This window comes from Gopherus flavomarginatus, chromosome 1 (genome assembly GCF_025201925.1).
Source record: "Gopherus flavomarginatus isolate rGopFla2 chromosome 1, rGopFla2.mat.asm, whole genome shotgun sequence".
Taxonomy (NCBI): Eukaryota; Metazoa; Chordata; order Testudines; family Testudinidae; genus Gopherus; species Gopherus flavomarginatus.
The window spans coordinates 94,629,051-94,645,939 of record NC_066617.1 but is presented as its reverse complement, the minus strand read 5'-3'; the positions used below and the strand labels follow the sequence as shown (position 1 = coordinate 94,645,939).

General features: G+C 44.9%; 1 protein-coding gene across 2 annotated transcripts in view; it reads left to right on the top strand.

Annotated features, from left to right (window-relative positions):
* Window positions 1-16,889, top strand: part of PLBD1 (phospholipase B domain containing 1) — a 219,305-nt gene that overhangs the window by 180,386 nt on the left and 22,030 nt on the right. Inside the window, exons 2-6 of one of the 2 annotated variants that reach the window (XM_050954286.1) lie at window positions 1,547-1,716; window positions 4,677-4,760; window positions 5,519-5,657; window positions 11,159-11,320; window positions 15,909-16,053. In XM_050954286.1, coding sequence (XP_050810243.1) covers window positions 1,676-1,716; window positions 4,677-4,760; window positions 5,519-5,657; window positions 11,159-11,320; window positions 15,909-16,053 — 571 coding nt within the window. In that variant the 5' untranslated portion in view covers window positions 1,547-1,675. Of the gene's footprint in view, window positions 1-1,496; window positions 1,717-4,676; window positions 4,761-5,518; window positions 5,658-11,158; window positions 11,321-15,908; window positions 16,054-16,889 lie in introns of both variants that reach the window. The other variant, XM_050954276.1, reaches the window with a different exon arrangement.

Sequence of the window (16,889 nt, the reverse complement as noted above, 5' to 3'; positions counted from 1 at the left end):
ATTGGAGGCGGACAGGGGAAGTTAGAACACAGCTCAGTAATCATTAAAATAATTAAAAAAAAACCGCTTACAATTTATGAGACAACCTCATAATTTTGGGGATTCTGACTCCTGATTTTTGAACTTTTGGCGTTTGCAGTACTGTGCAGGTGTCTTGATTGTGAATGGTTGTGAATGGAGACCTGAAGTTATCAGGTCCCATGTTACTGAGGGCTGAAAGATGAAAGCTGGGATTTTCAAAAGTATTCAGCATTGGTCTTTTGCCATTCACTTCCTACCAGAGCAGAGTTAGGCTAACTCTGAGCACTTTTTGAAAATGCCAGCTGAAGACCAGTATTTTGAATTGGTAGAATAAGTGAATAGGGACAGATCATGGAACAACACTGTGATGTGCTCTTGGCATCTTTTCCTGTATTCTGTACAGTTGAGTTTCTGTGCTGCCTCCACCTTCAACCTCTGATCCAGCGATTTAGAATAGTCCAGTCCAGGGGTGGGCAAACAATGGCCCATGGGCCAGATGTGGCCCACAGGACCATCCTGCCTGGCCCCCGAGCTCCTGGCTCAGGAGGCTAGCCCCCGGCCCCTCCCCTGCTGTTTATCCTCACCTACAGTATTGGCTCGCTCGCTCCGCCGCCGGCATAATGCTCTGGGTGACGGGGCTGTGAGCACCTGGGGCAGTGCAGCTGCAGAGCCTGGCCTGACCTGGTCTCTGTGCTGCATGGTGGCTGTGGCAGTGGCAGCGTGGCCCAGCTCCAGCTGGGCGACACAGTGGTAGTGCCGCAGCCACCATTTCTCCAGGCAGCACGGTAAGGGCACAGGGAGCGGGGGTGGGGGGTTGGATAGAGGGCAGGGGAGTTCAGGGTGGTGGTCGGGCAGGGATATGGGATGGGGGTCGAGGAGAGGAAACGGGGTTGAATGGGTTCATCATCAACTGTTTGTAGATTGCTTTTAATATCTCTTGTTGTAGGATTTCTTCTGAGTCAGGCATGGGAGCATCTTTTTTTTTCTATATCAGGACTCAGCTGTGGCTGATGCAGGAAACTATGTCCATAATCTTTTCAATACATAGCAAGTGATATAGCATTAGCTGCTTCTTCCCATCTCTGCCCTGCCAATGAGCCTGGCCTTAGCTTGTTCCTCAAAGGCCATCTCTAGGCCTGAGTAGGTAGTCTGGTTTTTGCAGCTTTTCATTTTTTTCCCCCTTTAAGATTGTGAGCAGAGGTGTCAGATGTGGTGAGCCAACCAGTCTATCCAGTTGTCTGTTACTTAAGTCAGCAAACAGGTATCTGATGATAATTATTCTAGGTCATTAATTATAGATTGAAACTAGTGACCTAGAATTGGTTGGCTGCATAAACTTCACTACCAACTGTCTGATCCATCTTGTTCTCCACAAGGGATTGGGTATCTCAGTGGAATGAGGTCCCCACACTCCTTATTGCTGGAGACATGTAATACAACATTCTAACTTTTTCCTCCTTGGTTTTTGTTTGCAGAAATCCGCTATGCAACTGTATATTGGATGAAAACTGAGAAAACAATGCAGGTCAAAGATGTATTGGACAAGAATGGAGATGCCTATGGCTTTTACAATGACACCATACAATCAACAGGGTGGGGGATTCTGGAGATCAGAGCAGGCTATGGGAGTCAGTCCATAGGGAATGAACGCCTCATGTATGCAGCTGGCTTTTTGGAGGGCTATCTCACAGCTCCGTAAGTAAGCTAACTTGAAAAGTACTCCGTAAATACTTCATTTCAGTGCATGATTCTGCCAGCTTTTCTCCCTCTCTATTTTGATGCATATAAGTTAACTATAATATTAACACTTATCACCTTTCATCCAAAGATTTCAAAGTTAGTCTGTTTTTTAACAGAGTCTCACAATAGCTTGGAGAGAGAGATGAGTATTAAACCTATTTTACTGATAAGGAATTGAACCACAGAGCTTAAGTAACTTTTCTAAAATCCAGCAATTGGAATGCAAGCCAGGAGTCCTGTCTCACATTTGCCCCAAGTAGATCACAAATGGATGAATTAGTCATTCCTTAAAATTAGCTCTTAAGGAGGAATATGTACATCTTCTTCCCTTCCTTTCCTTGTTCAAGTGCTGGAAGAACTCCAGTTAACATAAGGCAGTTGTTCTCCCTTGGGACATGTGCATAAGTCTTCCATGTTGAAATCTGAACACAAATGGGGGCATCTCAAGCTATAGTTTCTTCCCCATCTAACTGCCTGTCACATTCATCTCTGTGCATTCAGAGGGTCTGTTCTCCAAGAGCCAGCGTTGTCTGACTTTTCTCCCATAAGAGATAAGTAAGTCTCTTTATGCCCCTGTTCTCTCCTTTTGCACGCAGTTGTGACCAAGCAGCGTAACTGCCTCTTTTAAAGGCTCTCCTCTTCTGATAACAGCAAGTGGAAAGCATAACAGTCTGTTCCAAGATGCCGAAAGCTTTACTTGCATCGTCAACAACTGCTCAGCTGTCAGGCATCAGGCTACAGCAAAATAATCTAAATAGACCAGCATGCTCTGTTTCACTAAGGAGCACATAGGGAGGTTCTGTGTTTCAGAAAACTATGAACATTTTTTTTGATGAAATAAACTCAGAGGTGCTGGTGCTCTTCTACTATATCTTATCCTTTACTGTATGTGTCCTGCTGTGCTTTTTCTTAACTTGTTAAACTTGTTATAAACAAAATGACTTACAAATAAAGGAGAATCAGTACTTCATCCCTCCTCTTCCCCCCCACACCCCTCCACTCTTAAAAGGAAATAATTTGGCTATTCCTGTGTTAATGTAGTGCCCTGGACACTGATTAAAATGAGGACAATTTTTTTTTAGCATTGCACTCAAAAACTGTGCCTTACCTGGTATAATGAGGAGGCAGGGAGGGGGAAAGTAGTTTATTTTCTTCTTTATTTCAATGGAACATGATAGGCCCCAGAGAGCAAACTTTAAACTTCAAATATCATTGGTCAAACGTCTCTCTGGTATGTTCTCACCGAGCCGGCATCCTGTCAGTGATGCTCCTCTTGATTTCAAGAGGTAAATTGAAATTCTCCTTTGGAGTTTACCTTGAGATTCTCAGTGCGGTTTCATGATTGCCTTACATTTTGTCCTAGGTAGAATAGAAAAGCTTTAACTTAATCTAATGAGCTGATTACTGCTTCAGTATGACACCATTATAAAGCATGAAAGACTTCGACGTTTCATTAAATATCAGAAGGCAATTAAAAAACATCACTTGAGTCCCTGAACTCCGTCCTCCCTTGTGTGTCTCTGATTTGTGCAAGGAGGCAGGGCCTCTCAAGAAGCTGCAAGTCCCTGAATCTGCACTGATTTGGTGAGTGAGCAGCCTAGAGATGCCACTGGTGTAAAGTCCGCCCTATCTTGCTGGACATTCACTGGGTGTGGCAGATAGAGGGGTCTGTCAGGCTGGTTACAACTCCTTGATTACCTGCCCTGGCCCAAGCACTTATTAGAGCAACCTGGGAGCTTCTCTAACTTGCTTATCTGGCTATCATCCCCAGGGGACCATCTCCCAGCTGGAGTGTATTGCACTCTGTCCATTCCCCTTCCCTGTCCCCAGCATGCCCTCTCCGCTGGGGACTGAGGGGGAGGACTATGTAGGGGCCTACTCTGCTGGTTCTCTGCCTGCTGGGGGAATCCCCAGAAGGGGAGTCATGATGAGTCTCTGCTTTGTGCCGCCTGAGTGGTACAATGGGAGCAGAGCAGAGATGAAAGTTTTCTGCTTACAAGAGACATAAGTGGTGCATAGGCCCTCTGCACAAGAATGCATTTCACCTTCAGAGAGGAACTGGGAATAAGGCTTGCAGATCTTGCAAACCTATTCCTCCCAGTGAGGGTTGCCCTTTTGGTGAAATGACCTAGGATTGTCGCAGGCTTTAACAGAAAGAAGTCTGGCCTTGTGACAAGTGTTCAGCATGATCATATGCAACCCAGGTTATGTACTTGGCTCTGATGTATTGCTCTCACTGCTAGGCGGGAGCTCCCTACACGGATGAGTGGCTTAGTTCTGCTCACTCTGGATCCCAGCAAAGCTCTTGGCAATTCCCATCCATTCCTCTTTCTCAAAACAGTACAGCCAGAGAGAGTCTTTGGTGCTCTAGAAGTGTGCAGGACCCCTTCTTCCCTCTCTAAATATACATTTTTTGCTGAGCTATTTAGCTAATCCATTAAGGAAGAAACACTTGGTTAACTGGTAAGTAAAACACTGTTAGATGTCAGTTGAGTTTTTCACGAGCTATCAGATCAGCATCCACCTGATTGCTTTCTTGATCCCAAGTGAGATCATCTTCCAGTAACCCATTTGTGTCATACTTTCAATTAATGTGCTAGGACATCCAAGATGCTACTGACCTAAAGCACGCTTGAAAACAGAAGTTTCATTATAGGGATACTTTAATCTCACTCTCTCATCTTTTTCCATAGTAAGACAGTTTGAGTGGGTGGTGAGCTATGCCATTTATACTCTGAAAAGTCTTATTATATGCCTCATGGTTTGTCTTGCACCAGAGATGCAAAGTTAATAGAGTGATAAAGAAACAGCTGACTTGCAAACTGTGCTGCTTATCTGTTACTATTCATGAAGCCAGAATTGAAAGAAATGAAGGGAAAATGGCAGAAAATAACTTTCAACACTTACTCTTTCAGGCGTATGTATGACCATACTTCAAACCTGTATCCGCAACTAATTAAGAATCCCACCGTTCTAAGCAGAGTTCAGGAGTTTATGGGGTATGTACTGAGTTACTAGAAATGTGATTCTTGAGTTCATGGCTTAGAAATAAAAGAGTGATGGGATCCTCAGGTCTTTCAGCATGAAAAGAATAGCAGGCAATCACTATGCCCTGGCAAACATTCCAGGTGAAGTTCTATGCTGCATCTCCAAAGAGAGTCAGCACAGCAGGTGCAGCCCAGGGAGGTGGATGGGGGTGGAAGTGGCTTTATACCACCATTCCATGGCCCAGATTATGGATTGCTGTGGGAACTGATCTGCTTTACAGCAACCTTTTCTGGGCTGCCTATAGGCTGCTATACAATACAGAAAAGCTGTAGCCCTGAGAGCTATGACCATGCCCCGAAATGTTCCCAGGATGCACACTATTCCTGAGCCTATGGGGAGGGGGGAATGGGGACATCATACGGCCATTTATGTCAGTCCTACCCTGCACAGCACTGGGGGAATTCTGTTGCAGTCATTTTATACTCCTGTATGCTTACCAGACTTGGGTAAAGGGGCCGGAGCAGGGGCCAGAATTTGATCTGGCCTGTTTTAACAAAACATTGTGTTTTATGTTCTAAGCTCTGTCTGGGAGGTGGAGGGGAAGGGGAGGGGAGGAGACAGCTATTGCTGAGCATCATTATCACAACTACATTTGGCTATGGTTAATTCACTCTATTATTTAGTTAATTACGATGTAAAGTGTTGTTCTTTGTAGGATACATGGAATATCAAGAGTGCTCTGTAAAACCAATTTTTTTTTCCTTTGCAGGAAACAGGATCAATGGACCAGAAAACAAATAAAAAATAATAAGGATGACCCCTTCTGGAGGCATGCTGGCTATGTTATTGCACAGCTGGATGGGCTGTACATGGGAGCCCAAGAATGGGCTAAGCACCACAAGCGAAGAGTAAGACTGATGAAGCTCTCTAAGTGATTCTAGGGGGAGAAGGGAAGGACAGGGTAACTTAAAGTCAAAGACATAGGAGATATTTAAAGACAAAGGTCTCTGCTTACCTATTCTGCCAGGGCCGGCTCCAGGCACCAGCTCAGCAAGCAGGTGCTTGGGGCGGCCAAGGGGAAGGAGCGGAACGTCAGGGTCTTTGGTGGCAATTCGGTGGCGGGTCCATTGGTCCCTCTCGGAGGGAAGGACTGGCCGCCGAATTGCCACTGAAGAAGAAAGCGGTGCAGTGGAGCAGGCGCCGATCGTGGCTGGTTTTTTTTTTTTTTTGTTTTTTTTTGTTTTTTGTTTTTTGTTTTTTTTTTGCCACTTAGGGTGGCGAAAACCGTGGAGCCAGCCCTGTATTCAGCATACAAAGCTTCCATTAACATTAGTGGATGTTTGGTATAGATGATATAACAAACAAATCTTCAGTGCAGATCAGAGATGTGTTCTCTAAAACTGATTTGCAACTCTGTCTTCTTGAATGCTGGTTGGGTTGGGAATGATTTTAGAATGCACACTTAGATTGGAAGATTGCTTTCTTAATTGGTTTGTGGGCAAATAATTCTTGGGTGTTCAAAGTGGCAAGAATACTGTGAATAAAAAACTGGGAGGTCACTAAATCTTTCACCTTTATTTTCAAAGGTAACTTTTAAAAAAAACTCTTTGAAGCCTTGGATTTCTTTTTAAAAAACTAGTCTTTCATTTTAGAGTATGTGTGACAGTATTATGGCAGAGCTGTTTGTGATTCATATTAGAATTTGTATTGGAAGTATCATTACCAAGATCCAGATCATCAGCTGGTGTAAAACAGTGTAGCTCCATGAACTTTAATAGAGCTACAATAATTTAGAACAGCTAAGGATCTATCCCAAAATGTCTAATGCATTTCACACGGTGAAAGCAAGGACTTCAGTAACTGACCTTTTAAACTTTGCCTAAGAACTGCAAGGAAGTGGGCAGGTTGGGGGTGGTGAACTGCAAAGCAGAAACATTTAAAATAGTAAAGCCCTGCCCCCCACCTTTTTTTTTTTTTTTTTCTGTAGAATTTGCTTTGGGCCTTTGGCCTCCCCTGCAATAGAGAGTGAAAGAGAATAAGGACAGTGTCCATTCAGAATAATGGAGAAAGACTTCTTTGTAGGCCAGTGTACCTATTGGGTTTCAGGGAAGTAGGCAGGCCCACTGCTAAAGGATCCCCCCCCCAACCTAAGGGGAGGATCCACAGGACCTCAAAAACCCAACTGATTTTGGGGGACAACTAATAAAAGAACAGGGACAGGAGTGTAGTCAAAGGGTCATAAGAAGGGAGCCTGATGGGGACACCGAGCAGAGAACCCTGGACAGAGCCCACTGGTCCTCGAAGGCGTCAAGGGAGCCAGTGGACGCTGCCCAGAGGAACTCTGCCCGGATGCGTGAACGGACAGAGGATCGGAAACAAGCCCCACAGTCACCGGAGTCTCCATTGGCAAACCTCCTCTCCCTGGTTTTGTAGATGGCCGTTTTAGCCAGGACGAGGAGGAAGTTGACCAGGAGGTTGTAGGCCAGTGTACCTATTGCTAACGGATCCCCCCACCAGCCTAAGGGGAGGATCTACAGGACCTCAGAAACCAACTGATTCCGGGGGACAACTAATAAAAGAACAGGGACAGGAGTGCAGTCAGAGGGTCATAAGAAGGGAGCCTGACGGGGACACTGAGCAGAGAACCTCGGACAGCGCCCACTGCTCCTCGAAGGCTTCAAGGGAGCTAGTGGACGCCGCCCAGAGGAACTCTAGTCCGTTCACGTATCCGGGCAATGACTGGACACAAGCCCCACAGTCACCGGAGTCTCCATCGGCCAACCTCCTCTCCCTGGTTTTGTAGATAGCCATTTTAGCCAGGGCCAGGAAGAGGTTGACCAGGAGGTTGTAGGCCAGTGTAGCAGGGTGGTCCCCTGCTCCTGTCTTGAAGGGCTTAAAAAGACCAGAAGAGGGCTGTGGCTGGGGCAAGAATCCTGGGCTGATTGGGGAAAGTAGGCTCAGCTGTGGCCATGCTCCAATCAGGCCCAGCTGGCCCCTATAAGAGGCTGGGAGCCAGAAGCCTCTCTCTGTTTGTAGACGGAGATGGGCCTGGCTGCAGGGAGCTAGAGACAGGGTACCTGAGTGAAGCAGGGCTGGGGAAAGGCTGAGGAATTCCAGCTTGGAAAGCCCCAGGCTGTGGCCTAGACAAGGTCAATGGGTACTGGGGGTTGCAGAGGGCAGCCCAGGGGTAGGCCAAGGCAGCAGGTCCAAACCCACCTTGCCAGTGATGAGCAGGCTGATACTGCAGTCTGCCCCAGGGTGTGGGGCTAGATGATGCCTGGCAGTAGCCTGATACTGAGGCAAGGTGGGGATAGTGGGTTGGGGGTTCCCTAGGGAGGGGAGACCCTAAGACTGAGGGGTTACTGCCAGGGGGCAGCACCCCGGACAACAGGGCACTGGGTCCAGGGAGGGACATGGGGGCCAAGAGGACAAGTGGATCACTGGCCTGCAGAGGATGCTACTGGCTGGAAAAAGAGCTAATCCCCAGGAGTCACTAGCAGGAGGTGCTGCAGGGGTGAGTCTGAACATCTACAGCCAGAATTGTTGAGATTATGTTAAAAAAGCTTGAGTCTCAGACAAGAGTGCACAAGCTTTCATAACTGGAGCCCTACCAAATTCACGGCCATGAAAAACGCGTCATGGACCATGAAATCTGGTCTCCCCTGTGAAATCGAGTCCTTTGTGTGGTTTTAGCCTATGTTATACAGTTTTCATGGGGGAGACCAGTGTTTCTCAATTTGGGGGTCCTGAACCAAAAGGGAGTTGCAGGAGGGTCACAAAGTTATTTTAAGGGGGGGGGGTCGCAGTATTGCCGCACTTGCTTCTGTGCTGCTTTCAGATCTGGATGGCTGGAGAGCAGCAGCTGTTAGCCGGGCACCCAGCTCTGAAGACAGTGCCTTGCCAGCAGCAGTGCAAAAGTAAGAGTAGCAATACCATGCCATGCCAGCCTTACTTCTGTGCTTCTGCCTTCAGAGCTGGGTAAAGGGGAAGTCGGCATCTATGGTGAGTTTGGTAGGGCCCTAACTATACAGAATCCTTTGGATTTTAAAAGGAGTTTCTGCAGAAATTTGATCAGTGTCGTGAGGCTCTCCCGGAATCCTGAAGATGAGATGCTAATTCCTAAGCAAACTGATTCATCAGAAGACTTTAGACATGTAGGAGTATGCTTGTGATGTTCCCTTTTCTCCCTCTTCCCTTTCTCCCTAGAGGGATGCTTGTTCCAGGTTCTGGGTGATCATGACTTAATGCCACATGGGGGATGTTCTAAAGCACTCAGCATTGGCCTAGGCCTGCTCCCATTGAAGTCATTGGGAATTTTACCATTGACATCAGTGAGGGAAAGAGTCAGACCAGCACTGAGTGCTTTTGAAAATCCCTTGCAGACAGTATACAAGTATTGTGCTGATCCAGTCAGCAATGGTGTATGCATCATCACAATCACTTACCTTGCACACACTGCCAAAGAACATGGGCCTTTTAAGTAGATCACTGTGAAGGGGTCAACTCACTCCTGGAGTTGCTCCTTATGGTCAGGTATGGCAGCTCTCACCCTGTCTGGCACCCCCTGCAGACAGATCCTCTGGAGGTCAGCCTCCGCCTATGGTGATCCTGCAGCCAGGTCATGATTTAAGTCCACCCATTCCAAGGTGACATACAGTTCAACAAAATAAAAGTCCAGTCCTTATATGTGATGTCTGGCTCTAGTGCTGGGCCTTGTGGTCCTTTCCCCTTCTCTGGCCTCATGCCACCATACGAGTGGCTTGTATGGGAACCCAGGCACACACACTACACCGCTTCCCAACTCAGGGAACCTATAACCAGCAGCCAAAGACAGCTCCATCTCACTTCTTGCTGCCACCTACATGGGCTTCTTCCTACTCAGCCTCTCAGGCCTTCTCCCCTGCAATCTCTCAGTCCAACTCTTGATTATTTTTCAAAGTCATTTCTCGTGTAATTTAATATAGAAACTAAATTATCATATATACAGACTCCCAGGACCCGCTTCTGCGTACATCACACTGTTGAGTTCTTAAAAAAAACCTCAACACTTGACTCATCCCACTCTTTATAGACCTGAGGTACCTTGCCTGCCCCTCCCTGCCATATTTTTTCACTAAAAAATGTGAGAGGATAAAGCAATATAATGAAAGTTAAATGTATGTCTCAGCCTTCCTCCTCTAAATCACAGCCAGTATTAGGCTCACCTGCTATACAAGATCTTAGCTGTGTGGGGAAGTTTTGCTTATTATTGGAACTTTTGGCAAAGGTTTTAGTTTTGGAAAGTTTTTTTTCCTTCCCTTTTGTGCACAAAGCAGTGTATTACATTCTTTCTGATGATGATTTCCACTGCAAAAGCAGAATGGTCCGAATAGCTCGTGGGCAATACAGTTCTCTATTTGACTTGCATGTGAAAATGGGTAGCAATTGAGAGAATACTGTTCTCTTCTCTTCCATCTCTCCCCAGCAGTCTCTCTTCAGAGAGGCCAGCTTCATGGTTAGGAACAAGGCTTCATGGAGTTACTGTACTTCTTTCCTACCTGAATGCTTCCCCTTGCAAATCTCCCAGTCTTATTCCTTGAGGCACAAGCACTCTGTGACCCTACTGAGCCTTGTCTACACTAAGGGTATGATAACAACCATGGAGGATTTTCTAAAAATTACCCTGGAGTCAAGAAGGCTTAAGATTAGACTTCTGTTTAAATGTTTATCTGGAAGAGGCCAGGGGAGAGACTACCAAATGATAGGTTACAAATGAACTGTGAATTAGATCACTCTGGTCTCCTAAAGCCAGGATGGGATTTTTGAAAGTCCTTAGTCTAGTTTCTGGTGACTGGCTCTCTCTATTAACCAGTCTGAGCAAGTAGTTTCACATTTGTCTAGTATCACTAAGCTTACCTAACTCCCCAGGCATCATTCATCTCCATCCTCAGGATGTGTTTTATCGAAGGGTTTGTATGCACAGGGAAGTTAGTAGGGTATAGCTAAACACATTAGTTATTGTGAGCTTTTTTTCTCATGTAGACAAGCCCAAAGTCTTTGAGATCTGAGTGCTCATCTGGGTCATTAATAAAGGCATTTAGATAAATGTACAACTGACTAAGTTTTCAAACCTAACAGTACAGTATCTGCTGACTCTGGGTTTTCTGTACAGGTACAACAGGTTTTAATAATTCTTGTTAACCTCTCCTTTTCTTCCTTAGTTGTTTTCTCTGTAGCAGTATTCCAGTGTCAATATAGTGTCATTGCAAAAGCATTATGTGAACATGCGAATATTTTATATAAAGGGGATAACTTAATGATTCCTTTGGGGGTGAAAGAAAAATGAACTTTTATTAACAGCTGAATTTGCTCACTCAGTCACTTCTCCATCTGAAAATATATATATTTTTTTGGTCTCTTTGCCTCCCAGCCCCTGAGTGTCTTTGATGTCCGCTTCCTGAATGCAGTTGGAGATCTACTGGACCTTATTCCTGCATTATTCACGTATTCAGCAGTGGGTTGGTATAAGGGTGACCCAGCAGGCTTTGGGAGATATCAGTGGGACATGGGTCACTGCTCTGCTCTTATCAAGGTAAGGGCAATGCAATTTTTCATAATTTCTAGCCCCTGAGTAGACTTGTATCATGATCATGTTGATGAAACCCTCATTATTATTTATATTTTGGGAACATGTAGGGGCCTCAATTAGGCATCAGGGCCCCATCATGCTGGGCACTACAGACAAATCAATCTTGATTCCATTTTGTTTTAACTGATACTGTTCATAGATAAGCTATCTAACAAATCATTCTAGTTCTTGCTTTTGTATCATGTTACTCTTGTATTTGGTCTTTCATTTGTCTCTAAATTGAAGTTGTTTAATATCTGAAGATGGCTAAAAGCCATGTTGAAGAGACAGATAAGAAGTTCCCATGCATTTTTAAGGGGTACAAAATATCTCAGAATAGTGGATCATGTGACTATGCAGTGTGCTACCTTTTGAAAAGGGCAGTATCTGATTTTCCAGAGCCAGTCTCTTGTCCCTTGGTCTGGTGGTGATCAGGAAGACCGCTGAGGCAGTGTTTTAGCTTTCTGGGAGGAGGAACGGGAGATACGTGCATCTGATTTAGACTCATAGGTCAGAAGGGACCAATCTGATCATCTAGTCTGACCTCCTGCACAAGGCAGGCCACAGAACCCCACCCATCCAATTTTATAACAACCCCTATCCCAGGACCGAGTTATTGAAATCCTCAAAAATGGTTTGAAGACCTCAAGCTGCAGAGACACCACCAGCAAGCGACTCGTGCCCCACGCTGCAGGGGAAGGCGAAAAACCTCCAGGGCACCTGCCAATCCGCCCTGGAGGAAAATTCCTTCCCGACCCCAAATATGGCGATCAGCTAAACCCTGAGCATGTGGGCAAGAGTCACCAGCTAGCACCCAAGAAGGAATTCTCCGCAGCAACTCAGTACCCATCGCATGCAACATCTCCCCGCAGACCATTGAGCAGACCTGTCTGGTGGTAATTCAAGATCAATTGCCCAAATTAACGATCCTATCATAACATCCCCTCCATATACTTATCAAGCTTTGTCTTAAAGCCAGGAAAGTCTTTTGCCCCTACTACTTCCCTCGGAAGGCTATTCCAGAACTTCACTCCCCTAATGGTCAGAAACCTTCGTCTAATTTCAAGTCTAAACTTCCTAATATCCAGTTTATACCCATTCGTCCTCATGGCTACATTAGTACTAAACTTAAATAATTCCTCTCCCTCCCTAACGTTAACCCCCTTGATATATTTATATAGGGCGAGCATATCCCCCCTCAGCCTTCTTTTGGCCAGGCTAAACAAGCCAAGCTCTTTGAGTCTCCTTTCATAAGGCAGTTTTTCCATTCCTCGGATCATCCTCGTAGCCCGTCTCTGAACCTGTTCCAGTTTGAATTCATCCTTCTTGAACATGGGACACCAGAACTGCACACAGTATTCCAGATGGGGTCTCACCAATGCCGTATACAACGGTACTAACACATCCTTATCCTTGCAGGAAATACCCCGCCTGATGCATCCCAAAATCGCATTTGCTTTTTTAACAGCCGTATCACATTGGCGACTCATAGTCATCCTGCTATCAACCAGTACCCCAAGGTCCTTCTCTTCCTCCGTCGCTTCCAACTGATGCGCCCCCAACGTATATCCAAAATTCTTATTATTAATTCCTAAATGCATGACCTTGCACTTTTCACTATTGTATTTCATCCTATTTGTATTACTCCAGTTTACAAGGTGGTTCAGATCTTCCTGAATAGTATCCCTGTCCTTCTCCGTGTTAGCAATACCCCCCAGCTTCGTGTCATCCGCAAACTTTATTAGCACATTCCCGCTCTTTGTGCCAAGGTCAGTAATAAAAAGGTTAAATAAGATCGGTCCCAAAACCGATCCTTGAGGGACTCCACTGGTGACCTCCTTCCAGTCCGACAGTTCACCTTTCAATACGACCCTCTGGAGTCTCCCCTTTAACCAGTTCCTTATCCACCTTACAACTTTCATATTCACTCCCAGCTTTTCCAATTTAACTAACAGCTCCGTGTGCGGAACCATGTCGAACGCCTTACTGAAATCTAGGTAAATTATATCTACCGCATTTCCTTTATCTAAGTAATCCGTCACCTTCTCAAAGAAGGAGATCAGATTGGTTTGGCACGATCTACCTTTAGTAAATCCGTGTTGCAATTCGTCACAATTACCATTGACCTCTATGTCCTTAACTACTTTCTCCCTTAAAATTTTTTCCAAGACCTTACATACTACAGACGTCAAGCTAACAGGCCTATAATTACCCGGATCACTCTTATTCCCTTTCTTGAAAATAGGAACTACATTAGCAATCCTCCAGTCATACGGCACAACCCCCGAGTTTATCGATTGCTTAAAAATTCTCGCTAACGGGCTCGCAATTTCCCGCGCCAGTTCCTTTAATATCCTCGGGTGGAGATTGTCCGGGCCCTCCGACTTCGTCCCATCGAGCTGTTCAAGTACGGCCTCTACCTCAGTTGCAGTAATATCCACTTCCATATCCACATTCCCGTTTATCATCCCTCCATCATCACAAGGTTCCTCACTAGTCTTATTAAAAACCGAGGCAAAGTACTTGTTTAGATGTTGGGCCATGCCTAGGTTATCCTTAACCTCCATTCCATCCTCAGTGTATAGCGGCCCCACTTCTTCTTTCTTTGTTTTCTTCTTATTTATGTGGCTGTAGAACCTTTTACTATTGGTTTTGATTCCCTTTGCAAGTTCCAGTTCAATGCGGCTTTTAGCCTTCCTCACTTTATTCCTACATGTTCTGACCTCAGCAAGGTAGCTTTCTTTACTGATCCTGCCTTCCTTCCACTCCCTGTAAGCTTTCTGCTTTTGTCTAATCCCCTCTCTGAGTTGCTTGCTCATCCAGTTTGGCCTACAACTCCTGCCCATGGTTCTTTTCCCCTTTCTCGGGATGCAGGCTTCCGACAGTCTCCGCATTTAGAGGTAGCCTCTTTGTCTAAATTTGGGGAGTTAAAGATGCTATAGCAGGCCTTGCAACTGGTGATTTTCACTATCATCCAGGAGAAGAACTATGGTACTATGGCAATGGGTGTGATATAAAAATGGTTAGAAATTGGTTTTTCATTTGTAGAGGTGGTCTCCTTCTCTTCGCTGGTACGGGGTTGGAACACTGCAGGTGTGGGCACCGTGCTCTGAGGAGGAGGAGGAGAAGGAGGAGGGAGTGCCATCTAGATGAACAGGCAGTCTTGGTTTGATTTTCATTTTTTATTTTTTTAAAGAGAAGTTTTGTTGTTGGGCTTCAGAAGGAATCTCACTGTAGACGTTGGCCACAACATAGTGCTTCAAAGATGAAGATGACAAAATGGGGAATTCACAGGGTTCCAGTTGGGATCTGAAGACTTCTGGGGCACTCCATTTTAGTGTCGGGAATGTTGCCTCTCAGGAACCTTAGCTTAACCTGGAGAAGAGTCAGATATTTACTTAGTGTAACTGGTTCCTGAATGAACACTGGATATTGGAGCTGAGTGAATACTTAAAAAGAATGTTCTGTCAATATACATTTAAATTTTTAAACAAATTTGCTTTTACTGACAAGGTCCCTTGTTTTTGCCCTCTGTACTTTCTATTTAACCAGGTCACCAAGAGGAACGTGCACAAAACCAGCATATTTTCAGCTAATGTTGAAGAATATTTGTAGAAAGCAAATTTTGCATTCTAAAAAAAAAAAAAAAAAAAGTATTTAAGCAGGAAACTTGATTCTAAGTAGCACTCAGAGGACTGAAACATATCATAATACACATGTCCAATAAAAACTAAACTAAACTAATTTCAGATATTTACTACTAATTACTTGTAAACAGCCAACTGACCAAGGATTATTCCCAGAAATGTTAGTGACTAATTTTTAACAGCTGTAGCTGGCTGCCAGGGTAGGGCAGCTTCTCCCAGCCGACCTTTGTAAATTTCCCTTAGCTGGTTCCACCCAGGTTGGCAACAAATTATTTTTTTTTAAAAAGCAAATAGAACACAAAACAAAACCTTCATAACAAACATCCTTTCCTCCCAGAGGCCTTGTCTGGGGTGAAGGCTTCAGCCTTCCTGCCCAACTTGGAGGCCAGGTCACACCACCTCTATCTTTTCTCCTGTGAGCTGGGAAATGGCAGCAGGCAACCAGTGCTTCCCCTGCTCACGTCTCTGAGTGAGGCAAGAGTGAGGTTGTATGCCATGCTTTTTCCCAGAACTTATTCTGGATGGCTGACGGAGAGGGGAACCTTGTCCCACTTTACGCTGCAAAGCTCCTGATCCCAGGCCCTTAAAGAAATAGTAGCCTGAGTTTTCCGAGACACTATCACCTTCGGACCACTTCTTCTCTCCCAGCACCTGCATCCGTCATTTCCTAGGCCCTTATCTGCTCCAGAATTCCTGGTCTCCCAGGCATTCCCTCTCTGGTTTTAAAGGGCCAGTATGTCCCATTATAACAAGAGATTCAATCTTGATAGCCTGATAATTCTTGAACAAAGGCAAAATCCATCCGATGGGTTATTTGCAACAAATTGTTCTTCCACCTCTACTGATGTAGAGTAGAGAGTGTTACAATGATCAGGATTACTTACTGTTCTGCTTCTGTTTTCTAGGTTCTCCCTGGATATGAGAACATCTATTTTGCTCATTCCAGCTGGTTTACATATGCAGCTACGTTGAGAATATATAAACATTGGGACTTCAACATCACTGATCCAAAGACAGTTACTGGTCGGATGTCATTCAGCAGTTACCCAGGTAACTGGGGTGAGAATAGGAAACCTCATACTCCATGTTCGTAAATGCATCCATGTCTGTATGTGCCTTCTCCACATCTCACTGACTCTTGTGTAGTCTTCTATAAAAGCCTTATAGACAGGACACTGTTACTATAGGCACTGAGACTGACCTACCTTAATACTCTTAGAAGCCAATAGAGGAAAATTTCTTGCAGATTTATTGTTTTGAATGTATCCTTTTTTAAAAAAAAATGGTTTGGGATGGTGTTCTGAAGAGTACTTGTTAAATATTCTGCAACCCCCTGGTGCAAATATGGTTCCTTATGAAGGGGTTTGAATTCTGCTTGCATGGTACATGTTTGTCTGCATTGCTGATCTTTTCCCCACTCTACCCAAGCGTAGCCCTACAGTACTAATGTGTCTCTGGTGATGATACTGTTCTGAACACTTCACTTTAGTGATACTGATGGGATTACTAGAGAGTATCAGATTGACATCATTTTTGACATTTGATTGCCAGTCTTCAAATTGATTTTTCAATCTCCTTTTTGATTTGTGGAGCTGGGATGTGTGTTGGGGGAGGGTGGTTTTACTTGCCCAATGAACTTTAGAATGTCAGGGGTGAAAGGGACCTCAGGAAATCATCTAGTCTAACCCCCTGCTCAAAGCAGGACTAATCCCCAGACAGATTTTTGCCCCGAATGGCCTCCTCAAGGATTGAGCTCACAACCCTAGGTTTAGCAGGCCAATGCTCAAACCACTGAACTATCCCTCCTTCCAACTTACTCTCCCTTAAGAGGATGGGCTTTTTTCCTTGTTCTTTGTGTATGCTTCATGTTTTAGTTATGTAGCTAA